This window comes from Phocoena phocoena, chromosome 6, assembly GCF_963924675.1.
Source record: "Phocoena phocoena chromosome 6, mPhoPho1.1, whole genome shotgun sequence".
NCBI classification, from domain to species: Eukaryota; Metazoa; Chordata; class Mammalia; order Artiodactyla; family Phocoenidae; genus Phocoena; species Phocoena phocoena.
Genome location: NC_089224.1, coordinates 89468448 through 89493069, shown reverse-complemented (window position 1 = coordinate 89493069; position 24622 = coordinate 89468448). Strand labels below are relative to the sequence as shown.

Here is a 24622-nt window from a genome sequence, read left to right as displayed (position 1 = left end):
CTTTAGTCTGAAGCTTCCAAAAGTGGGCAGTTACACCCTCCTTCCAAATGACGCTTCCTCGACATCCTTCAGCCATTAACAGAAATCATTATGTTACCCCTAAATTATCTTGTGACCCCATCAGACACATGCCCCCACCCACTCACCCATTCCAGTCCCTCTGAATTCTGTCCTTAACTTACACATCTGGCACCCTGAACACTTCACAGCACATGTATTTTTTAGGACAAGACAGGATATCAATGAGTAAAAAAGTCAACGAAGAAAGAAATCTGCCTGGTATTCATCCTCCTCCTTGCTCACAACCACGGCGGAAGAATCCAACACGAACCCATCACACACGTGCTCTTTTCACAAGCAGCGGGCACACCAGTGCAGGGGCGTCTGGCCTCAGCACCAAACAGATGCTCACCGAGTTCACTTCACCCTCCAACTCCAATGTCTATACTGTTCCAACCTTTTCCCGTTTCTTCCTTCACTTGAACCGCCACGTTTTCGTGTCAGATTTTCCTCTAGAAAGAAGGATGGGCCGTTAACCCCAGCCCACCTCCCCCGACCCATGATTGATGGCGGCTCGGAAGCCCGGTTTTACCATTGGAATCTTCCACTTCTTCGGCCGGGGTGGCTTTTTGGGAGGAGGAGTGGTGGGCGTGCGAGGAGAGGAGACTGACAATCCTTGGCCTGGGGAGGGTCAGGGCTTTTCCGTGGACCTTGAGGGAGTGTTCCTTCAGCTGGCTGATGGTCATGGTGGAAAAGGCGCACCAAGAACACTTGTAGGCGTGCTCACCTGGAGGGAGACGGTCGGCGGCAGGGGAGAGGGAGGGGACAGGGGACGAGGCGGGTGGAAGACAGAACAACAGGGTCAGTGACTCCAGAGAGCCCGTCTCAAGCTGCACGGTCTGAGGACCCTCCCAGACCAACCCCCTGCCCACTGCCACGACCACAGGGCTCCTGGAGGATCGGAACTCTTTTAGGAGCTCCGTAAACAAGTGACCTGGTCCCTTGCCATCTCATGCTTTGTTTACAGGGATGAGCCTACAGTAGATTCCCCAGCAGAGAGTGAAACCAAATGTCTAGGTAGCTCCCTCGGCAAAGGCTGCCCGTCTGTCTCCCTCCCTCTCTGTACTAGAAATGACGATGTCAGTTTTCATTCCAGCCTTTGTATCATCCACAGAAAATAACACACTCCATTCTTATTCCAAGGGTCGATCGGTGGCTTTCCGAGCACGAAGTCACTCAGTGCAAACTGCTGTGCTATCCTCATAATTTACTTCCTTGCTGACTCTAGGCCTCCTGGATTCCACACATCCTACCTGTGGGGTTTTTTGGGACCAGTTCACGAACCTCAGCACAAACTCCATTTCCCTATCTAATCAATAGTACAGAAATGGGTGAAAGTCATTTCTTTAACCGAGAGAGGTGTGTTTATATATATAAACGTGTGTCTGCATTTAGCTCCAATATTTTTCAATAAAAAGGACATGTAGGTAAAAATAAGTATTTTTCTTTCGTTAATTTTTATTGGAGTATAGTTGATTTACACTGTTGTGTTAGTTTCTGCTGTACAGCAAAGTGAGTCAGTTAAACATATACATGTATGCACTCTCTTTTAGATGCTTTTCCCATATAGGCCATCACCGAGTAGTGAGTAGAGTTCCCTGTACAATACCTATACAGTAGGTTCTTATTAGTTGTCTATTTTATACATAGTAGTGTGTATATTTCAATCCCAATCTCCCGATTTACCCCTCCCTCCCCCTCCCGCCCCCTTGGTAACCATAAGTTTGTTTTCTACAAAGTATTTTCCTTTTAATTGTTTTTATACCACTGAAATACAGCACAGATCGCTATGATCAAATTAAATGAGAGTATGATTTATCTTTGCCCTAAGTCAGCTTTTACATGAATTGCAGTTTAAGAAGGGTGTGAAATGGGCATCCTTATGTCGCTGGACAGACAAACACTGGTACAATCAACTCGGAAAGCAATTTTGCTTTCTATAACAATAAGCTTAGAAAGCTCATGCCTGCAACTCAATAATTCCACTTCTGAGAATTTATATTAAGGAAATACCCTTGAATACTTAGAAATCGCTGTTTAGAAATATACATTATTTATGCTTGAAAAAGGGGCAAAACAACCTAAATTTCCAACCACTGGGAAGTGATTAAGTAAATGTGGGTATATCTTCTTGATAAATTACTATTGATGAAAATAAATTCTCGAAGAGTTGGCAATTCATAGAAAACTAAAATACTGAAACTCAGAAAAATAGAAAAGCATAATACACTTTAGATTAAATTATAATCATGACTATGGAAAATAATTATAGAGGAAATGGTTGAAAGGAAATATTATCAAACATTAACAACAGTGGTCTTCAGATAATAAGATTATGAATGGCTTGACTGTATTTCTTCTTTCATTTTCAATTTTTTTCTAATGAACATGTATTTTTAAAATTTATTTTCAAGTGAAACTTAAAAACCAGAGAAGAGGGAAAGGAAGGAGAGGAATAAGAGAAGAAAGGATTGTTAGTAACGAAGGTTTTGTGGACCAGTGAATATGAACTGAGGACAGCGCTGATGTGCTATAGACAAATGCTCACTAAAGCAGAGCAAGAATGAGCTAGTAAACCTCCACTCTTTTTTTTTTTTTTGCATGTGGGATCTTCCTGGACCGGGGCACAAACCCGTATCCCCTGCATCGGCAGGCGGACTCCCAACCGCTGCGCCACCAGGGAAGCCCTAAACCTCCACTCTTGCTTTTACCCTGCTGAGATGGTTACTTTCCTGCCACCCCGAAAATTACTAAGTGGTTTCATGTGAAGTGAGACCAGCATCTGAAGTCCCGCATTCAAGCCTCCTTTTCACCACTGATGACCCCCAAAGTGTGCATTTCCAAGAAAGCCTTGAAGAGACCCACACAAAACCTTGAATGAGGCAACATACTATAGCCCAAAGCAGAAGAGAAGCACAAAGAAGTCAGAGGACCCAAGCGAGAACACCAGTCAATTCCACACCCCTCAGACCATGACCTGTTAGCTACAGGATAATGCTGGGTATGAATAATGGTGTTTACTGAAATAATAAATATTATGTCATATTGTACACTACTGCTCTCCTTATTCCATTTCTCAGTTTTTCAGTGCAAACCTGGCTATATGAACCTTGGTGGGTGGTTATAAGTAGCATAACCTGAGAGAGAATTCAAATCCAGGTATCTGGTTAGTACACACTACCTTTTACCCTATAAAATAAAATAAAACACTCCATCTAGAACAGACGAGTCAAGAGTCTTCTGGAAAATGATTTGGCTTTCTCCAAGCCAAGCCACTCTCTGTAGCTAAGACCAAGTCATAGACACCAACGGTTCAAGGTGTGTGGAGAACTGGATTACGATGCTCCCACCCTCTCTCTCTGGATGCTTCCTTCCTGCAAACCAGCGAGCACAGAAGACCAGTCTGCTTGGTCAGCTCCAAGAATATACACTTCAGAATATACGCTGGGTTTTGAGTCTCTGTGGCTTCATCCGACACTGAGGGTGACAACATCTAACCTTTGGGACTGCCTTGAAGATTAATGCCCTGGAGTCAGTGTGTAGCCTGTGGCACTTTTTTAAAGTCTTTCCCACAGGCCAAATCACTTACCCAACTCCCACTGGTAAAGTGCTTTTGACAAGGCTGAGATCTATGGGGAAAACCCAGGATAGAGTCCTGAGAGAATAGTTTACGATATACACCAGTTAGAAAAGAGTGGTTTGAACCCCGAAGCCTCTTACTCCATGGACCTTAGTAAAATGTTCTGGAAGATATAAAAATACTAATAGATGGAGAAGAGCCCATACAGCTGATCTGCCATCCCCTCCCCCACCCCCAGTGGGCTGAAGGCATCCTGAAGGCTTCCGTAGTTTTACTCCATTAAGCCAGTTCAACGGGACCCAACCTTCAGGAAACAGCAGAGACATGGCTGTATTTCCACAGGGGGTGAGGACATGACAAAAGTGAAGGACTTGGGTTCTAGGCAGTTAATAAGAAGCTAATAAGGGAAAGGAAGCTAATAAGGGAAGGGAAGCAAATAAATGAGACAGAAGAATTCTAGTTGATTGAAAAATTTTAAACTAGAACTCAACTAGAATTCTAAACACCTTAGCTGAGGAAACTCAGCAGGGAGACTGGATCTCTAGAAGAATCTCTGACAGTATCGCTAGCTATTCTAAAGCTATTGGTTCCCCAATTTTCCTTTGTTTGTTGTAAGTTCCTCAAAGGCTGACAACACTTCTGAGAGGGCCACAGGCTGCTGCGGAGTCGGGCTTCTCAGAGGACTGGGGACATCCTGGGAGGAGGCCCCCCAGACCCTGCCACACTGCCTTTCTTACTCATGCCTCTTTCCTCTCTTGGATGAGTTCTGATTAGCCACCTGTGGGCATCCTCCATCACATGCCAAGTAGAAAAGAGCAGAAGAGAGAGGGAGGCAGCACCCTGTGAGTGACAAGGATGTAGGCTTTTGTTCTGGAGTCAAATTCTTAGTGAATGGGCTCTGTGGCCTTGAGCAGGACACTGGGTTTTGAGTCTCTGTGGCTTCATCCGACACTGAGGGCGACAACATCTAACCTTTGGGACTGCCTTGAAGATTAAATGAGACGATGAATATACCAGGCTTATTAGTACAGAGACTGGTACGTAAGGGATGTTCATGAGACGAGCACAATGAGATGGGATGATAGAGTGATGGAGATCAACACAACTCCTGGACACTCATGACCCAAGGTCATTTCTTATCTGGAATGTGGAAATGCATCTAAGGGCATCTCATGAGAAACCTCACACATCCTGAGGTCTCTGTGCCCCTTTGAACGTCCCCAAGATTATCACTTAATTTTAGTTGGAAATTATCTTCAGGAGATGTACCAATTCTTGCATTTCCATTAGAAAGTCCAGGTAATTTAGAAATTTCTCTAGAAAACAGAACCTGTGAGTAGCAAGGATCTGTCAGTAGGTATGTGTTAGTTGCATGAATCAACTATGACATGCGTGACACGGTACTTGGTATTATTTTGCCTTTGGGCCATTCTTTAATTTTTTTAATTAGATCAAAATAAAACTGAATACACAACCATCTCAAGAGAACCTTATTCTCATGTGTATGGAGCAAGAGACTTAAAAATTTCACTCACTGAAGACTATTAAATTTCAAACTCAGGGAACTAGTGCACCGCGAACACCAACTCACCAGCATGAGCTTTGAGGATGTGTGTCTTCAGCCGGCTGTTGTAGGAGGACTTGAAGGAGCAGAGCTTGCATCGGAATGGTTTATGGTGTCCGTGGTGGGTTTGCATATGGCGATCCAAACTTGATGCAGAAGAAGAGAAAAGGAAATGACAATATTAAAAATTGCACCCAACATTTTCTCATTGCCCTTCCCAGAAATCCCATTTCTAAGCTGTTCAAAGTCATTTTGTTACTTTCCAAGGATGGTGCTTACAGGAGGGAAAAAACAAACAAACAAACGCAAACTGGCAAGAGCTGGAGAAGCTAAAGGAAAGAAGAGATCAAAATTTTTTTTGGATTGAGAGACATGGCAATGGAAACAGGTCTTGGTAGACTTATTTTCCCTTTTCTAAAGCACTGTGAAGTAGAAGAGGACGTCTAAAAAGAAAAGGTACAATATGGACAAATTTAAGTTTTCTGAAAAGTCAATGAGATGCCTATCAAAGAGTCCTTGAACTTATACCATAAAAAAAAAAAGGGAATTAGAGAAATTTTGCATGTAAAAAAAGGCTGACTTTCTTCTTAAACCTTAATTCCGCTGTGAACACTTGAGCAGGGCACTTGCAATGGGCTATTTTCGAGGTCTTTCTAAATATGGAGGTCCAGTGCAGGTGTGTTTACAGGAAATCATGTGATCCAAAGGCTGGCCATGCCTTCTGATAAAACCATGTTTGCTGTACATCCGTATTCCAGAAGCAACTTATAAAGAAATGATTTAATTATAATTTCCCAGTATTTCATAATAATTACTACTCTAAAAAACTAATAAATCTACCAAACGAGGTGTGGGAAGATGTTCTAATTTAATTTGTATCAATGCCCCGGAGAACTAGATTCCATTCTAAATAACTCATATGGGAACAGTACTGCTTACCATTTAAATATATATTGTTCTCCCAAGCTCCAAAGCAGCCCTTTCCACACTGCCTAAGGACACCACCCGCTGAATGTCCTTCAGCTATCTTAAACTCAACCAGCCTGAAACAAACACGTCAGTTTTTTAAAATCCCAAACAAATTCTCTTCTTCATTCCCTTCTTTGTAGAAAGAACCCTTCCAAGCTGTCAGTCAACCGGCCTGGAAACCTCCGTGCCATTTGTACTGTACCCTGTCCCTCTTCCCCTCCAGTAAGCCAATTTTCCCAAGACATGAAGATCCTCCTTCCCTCAACTGTTCCCAAAGTTCCATTCTAACTTCGTGGATCAGCTACTATCACTGTCTCCTAATTGGTCTCCCCCATCTTTTTTCCAACTCAAAAGCACAAGCGATGGAGTCAGACTGCCTGAGATCAAATGCCAGCTATTACTCATAAGCCGAGTGGCCTTGGGCAAGTTCCATAACCCCTCTGTATTAGAAGGCCTCGCTTCCCTTATCTAGGAAAGGGAGATGATAATGGGACCATACCTCATAGGGCTGTTCTGAGAATAAAATGAGATAATACTTGAAGGCACGTAGCACAGTGCCTGGCACACAGTGAGGCTCAAGAAATGTTAGTGATTAAGATGCCTTTACTCGTTTCAGAGTCTTCCTTTTACCAGTAATGTGTATTACAGAGCACTAATTCTGCATTCAAAGACCCCCCCCAAATGCAGTCTCTACTCAGGTATTCAGACTTTACCTTCTACTATTCCTTTACATATCACTTAAAAATTAGTCCAACTAGACCGCCAGCTGGTCCCTCCTAAGCATCGATCTCTTCCTCAGGGCCCTACTCTCTCATCGTTTCCTCCACGTTGCATGTTCTTTCCAAACTTGGCAGGTCCTGTCTTCCTACTTCGAGACTTGGCTCCAGTGCTCCCTGTTCCATAAAACCTTCCCGATTCTTCCAAAGTAGATGTACCATCTCCCTTCTTTGAAACTTCATTGCATTTTATTGATACTTTTTTTTTTAAAGACATGTGCCTTGTTTTGCCAAGTCATTTGCGTGCTTGCTTTACTTATAACCCGACTAGACCCTAAGTTCCCTGAGATCACCGACCACGTCCTATTCATCTTTATATTCCCCCAAAGCCTCAACAACAGGGCATATTCACTTATTCACAACGATTTATTGAGGTTGTGTGTGTCAGAAAACGTTGAGTTGCTGTCCAACAAATACTTATCGAACGGATGAGAACTACACAAGTTTGAGGCCAGGGCAAGAATCTGATGACAAAGATTGGATACTAGGCTCTGTATAATCATAAAAGAGTTTGCAACCCATCCTAACCTCTGTGGAAGCATCACCTCTTCCTGCCTTTCAACAGACACTAACTAGCACTTTATCTTTTTTAAGAAGCAAACAGCCCATCACTTCTTTTCAATTATGATAAAAATAAACAGCGTGTCAGTCTCACCATCAGTCACCTTCATCCAAGACTGCAGAACACGTTATTGAAAAATTTCTTTCTCATACAGTCGCGAGAGAAAGGCAACAAAAGGTTGTTTCTTCTCAGAACCATCCCTCTTCCTATCGACCCGAAAAGCCTCACACAAAAACCCAAATTTTCAATTTCAAAGCTGTGCCAGGTAGCAGGAAGCTCCGTCTCCTCAACCCACCCTGTACCTCAGGCATCTCTCTGGCATCGATAAACTTCTTTACCATTCCAGGTCTTTTTAAAAAGGCCAAGCGATGACCCTCTGGTCATATGGGTTAAAAAGTCCTAATTTTACCTCCTTAGCCGCTTCAAATTTCCCAAACGGAACTTTACTTCCTCAAATGATGATTAGGTTCTGGATCAACGTTCGACAGATGCACCAGTAAACTCATCTACCCTCTGGTCTTTCCTTGTGTAAGTCACAGCAATACCTCCAAAATTATCATTTAAGAAAATGCCCAATTTAGAAAACTAATTCAAAGAGATACATGCATCCCAATGTCCACAGCAGCACTATTTACAACAGCCAAGACATGGAAGCAACCTAAACGTGCATCGACAGACGAATGGATACAGATGTGGCACATATATACAATGGAATATCACTAGGTCATAAAAAAGGATGAAATAATGTCATTTGCTGCAACAGGGGTGCAACGAGAGATGATCATACTTAGTGAAGTAAGTCAGACACAGAAAGACAAACACCATATGATATCACTTGTATGCGGAATCTAAAAAACATGACACAGATGCACTTATTTACAAAACAGAAATAGACTTACAGACATAGAAAACAAACTTACGGTTACCAAAGGGGATAGCGGGGGCCAGGGAGACCGAATTAGGAGTTTGGGATTAACAGATACACACTACTTCAGGGGTCCCCCAAGCAGGCCGCAGAAAGTGAGCGGCGGGGGAGCGAGTGAAGCAAGCTTCATCCGCCACTCCCCATCGCTCACATTACCGTCTGAACCAACCCCCCCGCCCCGTGGAAAAAACTCTCTTCCAAGAAACTGGTCCCTGGTGCCAAAAAGGTTGGGGACCCCTGCACGACTTTATATAAAATAGGTAAACAACAAGGACCTACTCTATAGCACAGGGAACTATACTCGATATTTTGTAACAACCTGGAACGGAAAAGAGTCTGAAAAAGAATGCATATATGTATTGTGTGTGTGTGTGTGTGTGTGTGTGTGTGTGTGTATAACTGAATCACTCTGCCGTACGCTTAAAATTAACACAACCTTGTAAATTAACTATACTTCAATTTTTTTTTTCTAAATGCCCGATTTCGCCAAATCTGATGTCAGGCAAACAATCTCCTGTTCTCAGCCCCATTTGACCAGTGGGGTGACAGAGGCTCAAGGTAACACAGCCAACTGAACGGCAGGCCTGAACCATGAGCGAGGCCTTCAGACGCCTCCAAGCGCTCCTGCCTTCCACCTCCTCCAGTTACCACTTGCACCCACTCGGTGAGCACTTACTTGTGCCTGAAAGCAGAAACAAAGGAGCAATACTGGCAGCTGTACTTGTCCTCGCGGGTAAACATGGCCAGGGCCAGATGGCTCCTCTCATGAGAACGCAGCCCCTGCATGGACATCAGGACTCTGTCACATTGACTACAATGGTATCCCCCCGGCCGGGTTTCATCCTCCAACATTCCATCAAGCAAGCAGTGTTCACCATCCACCCGGTCCGCCAGGGCGCCACTGGCATCTTTGGCTGCTTCCAGTCCATCCAGGAACAAGTGGGAAGGGTCTTCAGCCTCCTGCTAAGAGAACCACACACACACACATGCCCCACCAACAAAATAAATATCCATCATCATGGCTCCCAGCTCTCCTCCTCTCCCTTCATTCTCCCAAACTCCTGTTAAGCATTTCCTGTTAAGGTTTCCTCCCCTGCCTCTCCAGCTCCCCCTAGAGGGAGGGCAAACCCAACTGCCATCCTTCATGCAGTGGTGGTGATGTGAGGGCAACATATCCGGACACAGGTTGCTACTGTCTGGGAAAAGTGAGGGAGCGGCTCTCCCACTCTGAAGACAGTTCACTCACTTACCTTCTATCTTAAAGAGAAAATTCAAATTGGGATCCTACCGAAACTGATATAAAGCAGGTTAGGGTTATCGGCTCAGAGAAAGGAAGAGAGGAAGGAAGGGGAAAAAGGAGAATGGTGTGGTATGGGCGCTTGGGAGCCTTGGAACACCCTCGGGAAATGAAGGAAACTGGAAGATCCAGCTCTCTGCCACCACGCTCATCCCCATCTCACAGGCGGTGACATCACCCCTTGACCGAAGGTTGCTATACAATCAATTCAAAAAATTAAGAAGCAGCCTAGCCTGGTTTGGGGCGGCTCCTTCGGATTACCGATTACACAGGAAGAGCCGCTGTCTCCCTTGAGCAATTACGGGACGCAAGGCTAGGACACACCCTGGTGGCGGGCAAGAAGCTGACTGATGCTGTCCCCGTGCCACTCACTGCTGTGCCGCCAGCCGCAAGGCTTCAGTCTTCAATGGGAAGAGCGGAAGCTTCGCCTCCACGCCACATCGGCAAAACAGGACTCGAGATCAAGAAGGGCCGATGACAGAAATGCATTCACGTATCGAGAGAGAGAGAGAGCAGAGCCCTGAACTGACTTCTCTGCTCAGCACTAAGTGGTCAGCAATACCCTGGCAGGCAGGGATGGCAGCTCGGTCACTGAAACAGTGGCTCATTTAAGGATTATGATCTTCAAACCAGGTGGCCTAATACTGGTCGGGGGCAGAGAGAAGGTGCTCGCCAGCAACACAGAGGGAGAGGGGATGGAGGAGACAAATCAGGTCAAAGGGCTCACAGGGCCAACTGTGACCTGAAGGCTTTCAGTTTTAGATCTAACGTTTCTGAACGCTCCTCCGGGGACCCAGGATAAGAAGTAAAAGACAGATTCTCCCGGGCTCTCTGCACCATCGCCAGATGAGAACAGCAAGAAGTCAGGCAGTGGGAGGCGCAGAAGAGGATGGGAACAGAACCCACTGGACTCCTCTCAAGAGCCCGGGCCGCTGGCAAAAGCAAACACCTAACGGCACTAAATGCAGCATAGAAGGGAGACCCAAGGCCTCCTGTACCGAGAGGCCCGGATCTTCTGTTTCCACCAGACTATCCGCGTGGAAGGGAACCAGATCGAAACGCAACCGGGTCGAAACACGGAAGATGAGGAGGATCCAACCTGTAAAGAAATCAAAACAAGCCAGACCGATCCCAGCATAACTCAGGAACGCCCACATTTGGGGTCGCCCTTTCCTGAGCGGCTCTGAGCAACGGCGTGAATTAGGAACTCGAAGGGCTCACACACAAGACTCCTCATCCAGACCTTCCCAGTGCTCACCTTCACGGCGGCTGACACGGCCGGGACACTGCCGTACTGGACGTGCTTGCGCAGGTGGTTGCAGATGGCCCGGAGCGTCGGATGCACTTCCACACAGAATTTACATTTGTAGCCCACCACCTTCCTCTCCTTGATCTTTGGCACCTCTTCTAAGTGACCAAAAGGCTGGTAAAATACAGTGGTAGCCATCAGTACTCCGAGCCCTCCCTCAATGGCCGGCATTTATTCTTGCAGCTTACTAGCAGATTTTACGTTAAAGCAGATTAGCAGGTTAAAAACCAAGGGAGATAACACGGCGAGCAGTTTTACATAACAGATTCGTCAGGGGCGAGGCGCGCTGCCCACTGTGCGCGCGCACGCGAGAGAGAGAGAAGTCTCCAGAACCCAAACAGGTTACGACTTGTGAGGAGAGAAGATCTCGGTGCTGAAGCCTCATTGTCACTGCCACCAAGTTATCTGGTTTTCAAACCAATTTTTCAACTACACAGGCGAAACGTCGCATAGCTACGCCATTAGCGCACTTCTTGACCAAAAAAGAAAAAAAAAAAAGATGAAGAAAAAAAAAAACTCTACTCCTGGAGACGTTAGGTTCCTGTAGCCGACACTGCAAACCAAGACATGGCCGAGAAGCGCTAACGATACCAAGAGACGGCCCGCAACTGCCTTGGGAAAGAGAGCGAGCGTTGTCCTGTAACTAGGCCTCGGATAAGGCTACTTGGCAGAGAGAAATACAGAAAAGCCACCCGACCCTCCCCTGGGGAACCTTGGGAGGGGCGAGAGGGAGGGGGCCGGGGAGAAGGGTGAGCGTAGAACGCGGGGGGGATAATCAAGCTCGAAATGTTTAATTGACTTATTGAGCTCTCTGGCAGGCTAAGTCACTAGGAAGCCCGTAGCGGTTTGGCTGGCAGCGAAGACGTGCATGTGGGCACCAGTGATGAGAGGCCTCCTGGGGGAAGGGAAAGCAAAACATATCCTTACCCTCTCTTGTTTGAAATCTGCAAAAGCACCATCTGCATATTTCTGCTTGCTCAAAAGCTGTTTCCTCCTCTCCTGACGTTTGGCACGCTTCTGGAATTCCTCATTGTGAATGTTCAAGTGTGAGGTCAGCTCCGCCGTGCTTTGCAGTTTGCTATCGCAGTGCTTGCACTGGTAGGCGGAGCTCTGCGGGCGGGGGCCGCCGCCCAGGATGACGAAGTCCCTCTTGAGGTCCCGGCTGTGGTGGTCCGTGTAATGCATGCACAGCAGCTCCGCCGTGCTGAAGGACAGCTTGAAGCACCTGATGCAGCGGAACGGGAGCCACTCGATTTCCTGCCCTTCGCTCCCCTCCACCTCGGCTTTCTCGAAGCCGCCTCTCTCCTCCTCTTCCATCAGCACCGGCTTCTCGTGCTCGTCGGCGTAGACGGCGGTGAAGTAGCCCCCCAACTTGCTGGCGTGCTGCTTCTTGGGGAACACCCCCGGGTGGCGCTTCATGTAGTGGGACACGATGCCCTTCTTGCTGAAGGACTGGAAGGGGCACAGGGAGCACTTCTTCTTCTCCACGGCGCGCCGGAGCTCCTCGCTGAGCTGCGGGGAGTCGTCCTTGGGCGGCGACGGGATGATCACCTTGTTGGGCTTGTCGCTGATGGTCCTGGAGGCCGCCAGGCAGTGGGTGTAGTAGGCGTCGATGTCGTGGCGCTTCTGGTAGTGGGCGGCCAGCCCTTTGCGGATGGGGTTGGTGTAGGCACACAGGGCGCACTTGAAGAGGTTGTTCTTGCCCTCGGGCTGGGCGCGTACGTTGTTGTGCTTGATGCGGTAGTGCCGGGCTATGCCCTTCCGCGTGGAGCAGAAGTACTTGCAGAGCTGGCACCGGAACACAGTGTGGGACACCAGGTGCGAGGTAGCGAAGTGAGACGTGGACACGGGCTCCTCTCCCACCTCGTCCTCGGTCACGGAGACTTGGGAGGGGCTCACTTCAGTGGTTATCTCGGGCTCGAGGGTCACGGGCAGCTTCGGGGGAGACTGGGAAAAGACATCGAACTCGGGCTGGTTGTGATACTTCTCGTAGTGGATCTTGAGCTTCTCCAGAGTGCCGTGCGTGTAGGGACACAGTTTGCAGCGGTAGGCGCCGTACCCTTGCTTGAAGATCCTGCTCGTCTCCTCCACGTCGTTCTGGGCTATGTCGGCGGACTGCTCCACGTCGTGCACGAAGTCCTCGGCAGTCACCTTGATGGACGGGTGTCGCTTCTGGTAGTGGGTCAGGACGCCGTGGATGCGGGTGTTGATGTAGGGGCAATGCCTGCATTTGTAGACGGCGCCCGGGTTGATGTCGATATCCTGGGCAAAGTCAGCAGCCTTCACTTTCATGCCTGGGTGCTTCTTCCCATAATGGGTCAGAAGGCCGTGCAGGTTGTTATACTCAGACTGGCACACGGTGCACTGGTACGGGGTAGAGGAGATGGCGGGGTTGGCTGACGCTAGCTGGAGGCTCTTCTCTGGGGAAAGCCTGGCATCCTCGGGGCATTCAGCTTCCTGCTCGGGGAGCGGGGCAGGCATACTGTTTTCACAATTCACAGGGCCCACGAGCTCTTCAGGCGGAGGGATGGGATTCTCGACAGCATCTTTCTCCTTGATGATATCCAGCAGCACGGACTCGTCCCCATTCATGGCCCAGGGGTGGAACGCTTGGTAGTGATTGGTGATGTCCCAGATGGAGACGGCCTCAAAAACACAGTCTCGGCATCTGTACGTTTTGGCTTCAGCTGGCATCGTGAGAGAGGGAGGGGATGGGTCCGGCCCAGCCCAGAGCTTGGTGGCCATGTACGTATAATCAACGTAATGCTCGGGATGCCTCCTCTGGTAATGGAGGAGCAAACCGTTGGGATCTGTGTGGGAATAGATGCACCACTCGCAGTGGTAGCCAGCTTCTATCAAGCCATCCAGAAATGCCCACCGCATGATGGACGTGACCGTGGCCTTCAGGGCGGGGTGGTCTTTCTTGATATGCTTCCTCAGGGCGTAAAAGTAGGGGGAGGTGTACGAGCACTGACGACACTTGAGCGCCCGGAGTTTCGTTCTGTCCCGCTCCACGTTCGAGGCGGGGACCAGCACGCAACCGGCAGGCTTCTTCTGGTTACGGTCGCAGAGGCTTCGGATGGTGGCCGTGTGCTGCCGGATCACGTCCGCGTTGGCCTTGAAGTCTCGGTGCTTCTTCTGATAATGGATGAGGACACCTTTGACCGTGCGGTTCCCGTAATCACAGTGCTGGCAGAAGAACATCTCACTCTCCGCGGGAGGGCCGTCTCTCTCGGAGCCGCTCCGGCTGAGCTGCTGCCTGGGGGCCGGTGCCCGGGGGGAGCCTTGGGGCCCATCGGCCCCTCGCGTCATTGCGGCTGTGGGAGGAGCCTGTCTGATATATTTGGCGGTAACCTTTATCTCTGGGTGTCTTTTCTGGTAGTGGACAAGGACTCCCACAACTGACCGATTGCTGTAGGAGCAGTGTTTGCAGTAGTAAAGCTCGGTACCGAGGTCTGGTGGCGGGGGCGGTGGGGGGGGTGGGGAACCCATGGCGGATATTTTGGGAGACACTGGAGCACCCACCTCAAATGACAACCGAGAAAGGGCAGAGCCCCTGTCCACAGACACCATTCGCATGGTTTTCTGGATCCTAAAGTAGGAGGCCTTTTCTTCCGGGTGTTTCTTCTGATAATGAACCAACACAGAGTGCATGTTGGGGCTCGCGAAGGAGCAAACGTCACAATCGTACACGACAACGGTGCTGACCGAGGGGTCCTTCTGATTTTCACATTCTGGAGGAAAGGTCTTGGAAGGGGTGTTCTTAGGGAACGGAGCTGGCACCCCGCCGCCACGGGCCACGGCAGCGGACGCGGCCATGTTCTTGGGAGCCGAGTTCAGGATCTCCCTCAGCGTCTGGGACTCCGTGTTCGGCCCCTCCTGCTGCTCCACCACGTAGCTCGAAAATATCATCGCATTGTTAATCTTGACGGTGGGGTGCATTCTCTGGTAGTGCGGCATCAGGCTTCGGACGTTGGGGCTCGTGTAGGAACAAAACCGACACCGGTAGATCAGGTCCGAGTGGTCGAAGTTGAGGACGTTCATGGCTTCCGGGTGGTGTTCGCCGTAATGCTGCTGCAGGTCTTCGAAGTTGGTGTAATCGATGTAACATTCCAGGCACCTGTACACTGCACTGTGATCGTTGGGGTCCAAGATGTACCTGAAGCTGAATTTAATGTACGGGTGCATGCGCTGGTAGTGGGTGCTGACGCTCCGGGCAGATTTGTTGTTAAAGTCACAGTGTTTGCAATAATAAAGCCTCCCCGAGTCGCTGAAGTCCGCGTTTTCATTACCGTGCTCAGTTCCATAGATAGGAGTCTGGGTGTTGAGCAGAGCGGCGCTGGAAACCTGGTGATCTTTCATGTTCGCGGAGGAGCCATAATAATCCTCTTCGTCTTCCGAAAGGGTGAGCTCTATCTCAGCCCCGTTGGTGGCATTGTAATCGTGGGTGACAGTTCTGAAGTTGGGCTCCTTCTGGGGCTCAGGGGCGTCTCTCGCCCAGATCTGCTGCGCTGAGAAGGACGTGGGCACCTCCAGGACGGGCTCCGGTGGCTCTTCCTCCCGGTCCAGCTCCACCTCGATCTCCACCTCGTTGTCTTCCTCCTCCTCCTCGTCATCCTCCACGTTGATCACCGCATCTTCCTGCTGTTTGGTTTGGTTAATTCTGCTCTGCAGGTTGCTCGCTATCTCGTCAATCCGGGTCCTCTTCTTCACGGGCGATAAGTCGAGAGGAAAGTCATTAGCGAGTTTCCTAGAGGCCTTAGCTACAAAGTTGTTCTTGGAGGACAGCCCAAGAATTGAGGTCTGACTTTTCTTCACAGTGTTGCTGGAAGAGGGGTGGCTGTCTGTCTCGCCGTCCGCTGGCAGGCTGGAGGGCTGCCCCTCGAATTTTGGCAAGTTGTCGCAGAAGGAGTGTTTGTGCTGCTGATGCACCCTCAGCCCTTTCAGCGTCGTGGTGGAGTAATTACACATGGTGCACTTGTAGGGGTGCAGGGGCGGGGCCTGCGCGGGCGGCGGGGGCGGGGGCGGCACCTGATGGGGCGGCTGCAGCTGCGGCGGCTGAGGCTGTGACGGGGGCGGGGGCGGCGGCGGCGGCGGGGGCGGCTGTTGCTGCTGCAGGGGCTCCAGCACGACCCCCGACTTTCTCCCATTGATGCTCGAGCTCTCGTAAGACACGACACCTTCGTGCAGTGGAGAGGCGATGCTTTCACTCTGGGAATTCACGGCATCCCAGTCTGACGTTGTACCCGTGTGACACTGTTTGTGAGCCCCAAGTTTTAACGAGCTCTTGCAAGTAAATGGACATTCATCACATTTGTAGACGGCTGTCTTTCCGGATAAGTGGATGTTTTCTATGTGACGGGAGATGCTACGTCGATGCATGGTGAGGAACGGACAAAAGGGGCACTGGAACCTGTTCATGAATCTTCTAAATGGGATCCCCTTGGTCTCCAATAACTTGTTGCCCTCTGAGCCCACCAGCTGCTCCGCGGACATGCCTGCCGTCTGATGATCCAGAGCAGTTAAGCCGTTCTCACTGTCTATTTCATTTAACTCTTCATCGGAACTAGAGTCATTCAGCATGCTGTTAGTTTCCAGGTCGGCAGAAGAATTGGTCATGTCAGTCATTCCGTAACGGGATCTCTCTGCCAAGGTGACGAGGCCAGAATTGTGAGGTGACTTCGGCTTCATCTGAGGGTAAGACATGGGCGAAAACTTGGAAGCGGAAGAAGAATTGGGTCTCATGATGGAGTTGCCGATGGAGCCCCTGAAGGTGGAGACGTTAGTGTTGGGTAGCTCCCGGCTGGCAGCATTCACAGACAGATAGGTGGAGTTAGACGTGGGGCTGGGAGCGTTCTTGTTCTGCACATCAGGCAGGTTAGTCCCTTCCTGCTGCTGCCTGAGACTGGACAGGATCTTGACCATGCTGCGGTGTTTCTTCATCATGTGGTCACACCAGCGTTCCCGGCGGGGGGTCTGATAGCTGCACCACTCACAGCAGAAGTTGCCTCGAGACTTGGTCAGAGGCTTGACCATAGATTCTAGGATGCTGCGCTCCACGACCTCCGCCGGCAGCTCCTTGCAGGGGTCCTGCAGGGACACGGGTGGGACCACTGGGTCTGGCATCGGAGCAGGGGCAGGGGGAGGAGCAGTGGTCTCCTTCAAATTGTTTTTGTGATACATCTTCTGATGCTTAATTATTCTTGCCCTCCTTGGTGACTTGTATGTGCAAAACTGGCAAGAGAAGACCTTTCCGAATCCCTCGTGCATCATGATATTATAATTGAAGGATCCTGGAACAGGAGGTCCCGCCGAACTCCCTTCAGCTTGAGCCCCGTGGACCTTCCTAGTGTGTTCAATGAGGAGGTTTTTTGACCTGAAGTAGCGTACGCAGAACTTGCATTGAAAAAACTTGTTTGTTGGTTTGGGATTAGAGGCAATATGCTGACCGTAATATCCTGGACTATGGCCATAGTAACTTCCGGTCCCCAATGCAGTTGCATTTTGACCTAAAGAGAAGGCATAAGGTAAGTGGGAAGAGAAAAGCATAGCAAAAGCGAGTCAAGAAATTCAGTCATGCAAATCCATTTTCTTCTCAATTATCCTTCATTAATAAACATCCCATTCAAAAAGCCTAACATCTCAAGATGAGGCCCTGAAGAGTATTCACGAAGCATTAACGAACATAAACACGTTGCTTCTCACGGACGGAAGGCAGTGCTCGGCTTCAGGTGCAAGAGTCTCCACATCTCGATTCATGTGCCACAGAGCTATGAAAATGCAAGTTTCACAAACTGCAATATTCATTCTAGAACTTTCCAAGATACTCCCCTGTGCTCCAAACCGAAAGGAAGCTAAGAAACAGAGGAAGCTGAAAGAACAATAACCTGGGCTACTCAAGAAGAGAAACGTGATGCCCAAACCACAAAAATGGCTCACAAGTGGGAATTCCCTGGCGGTCCAGTGGTTAGGACTCAGCGTTTTTCCACTGCCGTGGCCCAGGTTCAATCCCTGGTCGGGGAACCTTTAAAGGTCCCACAAGCCCTGCAGCGTGGCCAAAAAAAAAAGAAACTCTGTAGGAACCGTGCACGTCAAGAACCACGGCTACAGGCTCCTCGGTAGTGTATGCAGCCTGTTGCCTGTACTGGTTGCCTTAAGGGACCCTGGAGACAGCCCTTTCCATGTTGTGCCCAATCTAGGCTCCAGACAGGTATGTGCGGTGCCTTTGAAAAGCCCCAGGGCACAGTGGCCAGGGTCCACGCTGGCCAAGTCATAAGGTCCATCCGCACCAGACTGCAGAACAAGGAGCATGTGATTAAGGCCCTCCACAGGGCCAAGTTCAAGTTCCCTGGCCACCAGAAGAGCCACATCTCCAAGAAGTGGGCATTTACTAAGTTTAATGCAGATGAATTTGAAAACAAGGTGGCAGAAAAGCAGCTCATCCCGGATGGCTGTGAGGTCAAATACATCTGTAATCCTGGCCCTCTGGACAAGCGGCGGAGCCTGCACTCATGACAGCCTTGACACCGTCCCCTCCTTACTCACGCCCACCAATAAGTCCTACTCTCCTGTCCAAATAAAAAGAACCACGGCTACAGGCTCAAAATAGATGAGGGCGGTGAAATACATCAGATATGCCGAGCCTAGGACAGATTTACCTGATAAGTCCTCTGCAATCACAAATTCATCCTTTATAGACGAGAACTCCACCTCCGTCTGGTTACTGGCATTCATGGACCCAGATCGCGGCTCATTCGCATTGTCTTCGGCAACGTCCGTCGGCTGCAGAAATGCCGTGTGGACATCCTGGATATGCGCCTTGAGATCTTCATAAGACGGGGCTCTAAAGTCACAACCATCGCACTGAAGCACCTCCATCATCTGGGTCTACCCTCTCACATTAGGAACCTGCGGTGGCAGAAGGCAGACGAAACACCTTAAGGCCTGCGCTCATCGCGTACCCCAAGCTGCTGGGGCTACAAGTCCATTAATGGAAGAAATTCCAATATCGGCCATTTCCTCTCACTGGACTTTGTCAGATGGAACACTGGCCAAAGAAAGGAAATCAGACATAATAGGGATGGTGTCCTTGACTTCCTTACTTCAAAGAAGGGGGGAAAAAAACCAGGTAAACTCTTTCTAGCTTGATGTATCTGCAAGTGCCATGTGCCAAAGAAACCCCTAATACGTCAAAAGTTTTAGTAGTTTCTGAATTTCTTGACTGAATTCAGATTTCTTGGTAGGTTAATACTGACTTTGATTCCGGCTGGGACCAGTTTTATTTTTGAACCAGAATCTTCTCAGAAGTAAAGAGGTGGCCCATACAGAAGAAAGGACAAACTTCACTCTTCATCAGCTGTTTTAATACTATAAAACATCGACGTTTTATCATCAAACGGTGAAACAGTACCGCATCTCTGAGTGGCAGTAGGAAAAGCTTTTATTGTACCTTTTTATTCTTCTACTCTCCTAACTGATATTGCGGTACACCTCCTTCTTCCCTTCTTTAAACGGTTTATTTTTTTCTTTTCATGAGCTAAATGGTTATTTGCTTTTTACTACCTACCAATTACAACCTAACAGCTTCTCCAATCTAATTAGGTCATAAAATATTTCTCAAGAGATTCTTAAACAACCAACTTTAGATGACAATCCGGTTTCTAGCTTCAGGTTGCACCTCGGTACCTCGATTTACACTAAGGCCACAGAAATGCACGTGGTTTGGAAGAAGGGCTTCTAAGGCAGGACTTTCTCTTTTTCTACTTCTCCCCTTTACAAATGTGGAGTGCATACTTGGCCATAACAAGCAGTGAACCTGATTCAGAATAAAGTAAAACTTGCCCGGCTGCCTCTGTCTTGCTATTTACTGTGTGATTGAAAGATACAGATAGCTTCACACGAACTCAATGGAGCGGCCCACCATTAAGAAGTTAAAGATGTATGAGAAGGCATACGCCTTCCTATCTTAAGTTGAGATACCCAGTTATTATCTTAATGACTGAGTTACTTCACTGAGCTCATAGCAAACTCTACTGAGTCACTGTAATCTAGAACCAGATGTCCAAGAACAAAAGCCACAAGCCACAAGCCAAATCTTTCGATACTTTGATCGTACAGCAACTTTCTATACTTTTATTGTAAAAGATCAATGATTTCTGCAGGAAGAATACAGTGGAGAAATCTGTCAATGCAGTGAAAGGAGCTAGGGCAGGAGGATTTTCTCTGAAAGAATGCTCCTGTGAAAATAACTCCTGGCAAGTCCAGCTCTGGACAGCCTGAGCTTGCAGAGTGAGACACACAGAGATTTACCTTCTCCCCTTTCACCCAGCAATTTCTCCTTTTTTTCAATAAACCCTGAACTGTGCACCAGAGTCCCTGTCAGCTAACTCAGCCTCCATATTCCCAGCCACACCAGCTTTTCTGTCTCAGCACCAACCCAAATTGTGTGGAAGAGGTTGCTATCAGCTCTGGATCAAATTACAGCCGTCACCGAGGCCCCACCCCACTTCTCCTTTTCGCACAGCCCATTAGACCTGAACACAAATTTTTCCATAGTGCAGACGACTCCTGCATTTAGAACACTTCACGGCAAAAAGGCAGATCATCCAGTGTGCGCTCCCCATCCCCCCAGCTTAGTCCTTTCATCTCAGCCAAACAAGCCACAGCTCTGCTGAATGTGTTTATCACACTTTCAAGAGATAGGAGCTCCTGCGTCACTGGAGCTCTAAGTCTCACTAAGCTGCCCTAGTCCTCTGAGCTTTAGGAGCGGCCATTTTAGCTCAGAGCCTCCCTTCTGAGCACAACATGGCTTCTCTGGGATGGATGCTGCCAGGCTGCCGGGCCGAGGCAACAGGAGAGGAGCAGCCTGGGCCCCTCCTCTGCCCTCCTCCTCCCAACAAAGGAGGAACTGTTTTCACTCCTTCCCGAAAAAGCAGCACCTCTCTCCTCCTCAAATGTCATTCACCAGGATCTCCGAAGGTTCTTTTATCCCATGCCTGATGGGCTAGTTCGTTCATCCCAGCACAGCCCTGGTTACCGCAGGACGTTCCTGGACCAGACCCTGTTCTCCAGCTGCCTTTGGGGGTGGGCTGGAGGGGGGAACCTCCAGAATGCCTTGGCTTCTTGGGAGTCGTCCTTCCACACACAGAAGACATACCATCCGACTCTGCTTGCCAGATTCCAAAGTCTAATGACCTTTGTTAATCACCAGCCAGTCTGTCTGCATCAGCAGACCCTGCCAACAGGCACACCCTTCAACACAAAGGCTGTAGCTATTCCTTTTAAAAGAGGTTCTCTGAAAGCTCCATTGTGTAGCCGAGAGCAAAACAAAATCTCTTCCCTTCAAAACTTCAAGCCTTTAGAAATAATGCAACAAAAGGCTTTCTGCTGTTGTGTCTTTTGGAAAGTTTGAGCCTAGTTCGCACAACATCCACCAAAAAGATGACAGTTCTGCCCAAGGAAAGCAGGGCACCTTTGGCATTAAGTCATCCACCCCGAGATGAAATTCATCTCTCTGCACGGTTCTCTAATATCTTGGTGTCTTCCGAAGCTCTTAGCAAGGATTCAAACTTCGCTGGATGCAAACAAACCAACGGTCTCCTTGTTCTGCTACAAAGGAGATTAAAGGGTTAGGAGATCAGGAAAAAAAAAAAAAAAAAAGCCCCTGATTTGGAAAAAGAAGAGATGATGAAAGTGATTTCCTAATAGGTTCTAGCTTTAATGTTGTTGCAGACTCTGCCTCAAAAATAGCACGGAGCCTTAGAAGAGGTTAATCTCCAGGCTGCCGAGAGAACCAGTGTCTGGTTACCACTGAATGGCCTTCAATTGGATGTCTGCACCGAGTCCTCAAATGAGGACGTAGCCTCCTCTGAAAGCCATTTTGTCTTTGTGCACACATTGCTCCTGGAGACGCTGACAGAAGAAAACAGAAATTGCCTGCATGGCCTAAACAATCAAAGACACAGAAACTTGATGTGTTTATGAGACTGAGGACGTACACATGGGCAAAAAGTGAGAGGAGGGAGGCGGAGACAGAACAGGGGAGGAGAGAGACAAAGAAAGCTGGACCTGAGGATGACCCATCCATCAACTCGAGGATGTTTTTGCAGCAGATGGTAATCCTCTGAGAAACCAACAACAAAGATGGGAACAAAGATGAGAAAATACTCTCTTGCATATTTGACTGTTTCATCAACCGAGAAAGAACAGCAACCCTAAAAGGCTACACCAGACACTGAGCTGCTACCAAATGACGATTTCAAGTCAAAAGCCTTGATCTCCTATCTATTTACTTTATTTAAAAATTCTACTGCAATAATGAGATTAGCAGTATTTTTTTTTTCCCACTGACCAAATCAGCAAAATCAAAAGCCGAAGAGGAAGCTTCTGAACTAACCGAAAGAAATGCTATTTCAAAAGGTCATGAGATGAATCTACAAATCAAACAAGCATGTCCGCCCCCCCCCCCCACCGGCCCCATCTCCTACTCCCAATGCAATATCTCCAGGCCCCTCAAGGTCAAACAGGCATCGGACGACTAGACTCGCAACACCACCCATGATGAGGCCTTGGCAGGCAGGTGAAAAATGGATTCGTTCCCAAATAAGCTAGCACCTAATGTGATTAGTCCTCCTAATGTGAAACCCCTAGACGACCATACTAATTATCCACGACTCTGCACTACTGATTGCCACGTGTTGGTCTGTGCAATTTACACGGATAAGTCTAGAGTTTTCGAGAGGTGGGGTTTTGATGGGAAACCCCAAACCCTACTTTCCATATTGGACAAACTCTTGAAGACATATTTAAAGAAAATCCAGAGATCTTGTTAAGGATTGGGAATATACAGCTGAGAAGGGGGAAAGGGAGAGAACGGCCACCAGCTGCTCTTCCTCAATCTTAAAAACACCAATTTTGAACCTATTTTCAAAACAGAAACAGACTCCCCGACATAGGAAGCAAACTTATGGTTACCAAAGAGGGAAGGGGGAGGGAGGGATAAATTAGGAGTTCGGGATTAACAGAATCAAACTACTATATATATAAAAAAAGATGACAAGGTCCTACTGTATAGCACAGGGAACTATGTTCAATATCTTGTAATAAACTATGACGGAAAAAGAATCTAAAAAAAGATAGATAAGTAGATCTATATATATAATTGAATCACTTTGCTATACTTCAGAAAGTTAACACAGGGAATTTCCCTGGCGGTCCAGTGGTTAGGACTCTGCACTTCCACTGCAGGGGGCGCAGGTTCAACCCCTGGTCCGGGAACTTAAGAGCCCACATGCCATGCGGTGTGGCCAAAAAATTAAAAAATAAATTAAAAAAATGGAAAGTAATACGGCACTGTAAATCAACTACACTTCAACTTAAAAAAACCCACCAATTTTAATTTCTACCGTCTGCCCACCCACTTTCTGTGTTCACAATTTCAGAGACCCATTATGCCTCCATTTTCCTCCTGTGAAGGTGAAAGGGGACAATCCACAGGTTCATCATGTGTCCTCCCCACTCACTGCCCAGACAGGAGGGGAGAAGGGAGGCGCCCTGGGTGTTTGACGGCACTCCTACAATCCTGCCACCACAACCCTCACCTGGGTCACCTCGGCGAGCACTGTTCTCCAGGATTGCATGGAGCACGAACACGGTCTTGAAGTCAAAATCCCAACTGTCTCCGGGAAGTGTCCAAATGAAAAGGTGCAGGCCTTGCCTGGACCTACCCTGTTCTCTGACTGAAGGACTGCAGACCAGAAATAAAGCTGTGAAGCACCACAGCCACAGGGATTCAAGAGCAACTAATTATAAGCTTCAAAGCCTTTGAGAAATAGAACCAGAAACACCGTAAGATGCTTTTCCTATGTCCACTCCAGAAACCTAGTTTCATTTGTAAGACACTGAACTCCTCGGTTCTCTTGAATCACAATTCTAAGAAAAGGCTTTAGTGAGCACCTATTGTCCGTGCTTTTCTTACTTTCCTTTCCCATGATTGGAAAAACCAATTATCAGTTAGTGGAATGCATAAACTTCGGCACCGTTCAGCTAGAAAGACAGAAAAATCAGGAACTTAAAGATCATTCTACAAATGTATTTGAGATCGGAAACTGTTGCTATGATGAGGTCAAAGAGCTGCGGGGTGTGTTGGGAAGTTAACATCTCTTATTTCAAGCCCCAGGAACGTGGTTTGGGAGGAAAGAAGAATTTTCATGCTTAGGATGAAAAATGAGGGGAAAAAAAAATCACTAATCCACTTGTGAGTGTGGGTTGCTACTCTCAGCAACAAGACGTGTTGTACATCACTGCTTATCATTTACTCTTGTCATGGTCGAAGTGGGAATTCTAATTTAAAAATCATTTAAAGCATCTTTCCAAACAGGACTGGATCAAGAAATGGAGGTAGAAATCTCCTTTCAGGAAAAGGAACAGTAGTTATGGAATCACACTTACAAATGCAAATACAGACTGTAGATATACACACAGGCATGCATATATATGCAAACACATGTATCATAGGGTGCCTCTGTCCTCTGCACATACATATATACATACATACGTGTACGTATATGTGAAATAATTTT

At 48.0% G+C, this 24622-nt stretch overlaps 1 protein-coding gene and 1 pseudogene across 2 annotated transcripts in view; one reads left to right on the top strand and one right to left on the bottom strand.

The window, feature by feature from the left end:
• Positions 1–18920, bottom strand: part of ZNF462 (zinc finger protein 462) — an 83863-nt gene extending 64943 nt beyond the window's left edge. The window contains exons 1-6 of one of the 2 annotated variants that reach the window (XM_065879286.1): positions 18701–18920; positions 11970–17551; positions 10992–11156; positions 9113–9216; positions 5232–5350; positions 593–787 (exon numbers count right to left, since the gene is read on the bottom strand). In XM_065879286.1, coding sequence (XP_065735358.1) covers positions 593–787; positions 5232–5350; positions 9113–9216; positions 10992–11156; positions 11970–17551; positions 18701–18920 — 6385 coding nt within the window. The remainder of the gene's footprint in view (positions 1–592; positions 788–5231; positions 5351–9112; positions 9217–10991; positions 11157–11969; positions 17552–18700) is intronic. The other variant, XM_065879287.1, reaches the window with a different exon arrangement.
• On the top strand, positions 18120–18217 carry LOC136125212 (small nucleolar RNA SNORA70; annotated as a pseudogene).
• Positions 18921–24622: the final 5702 nt, after the last annotated feature.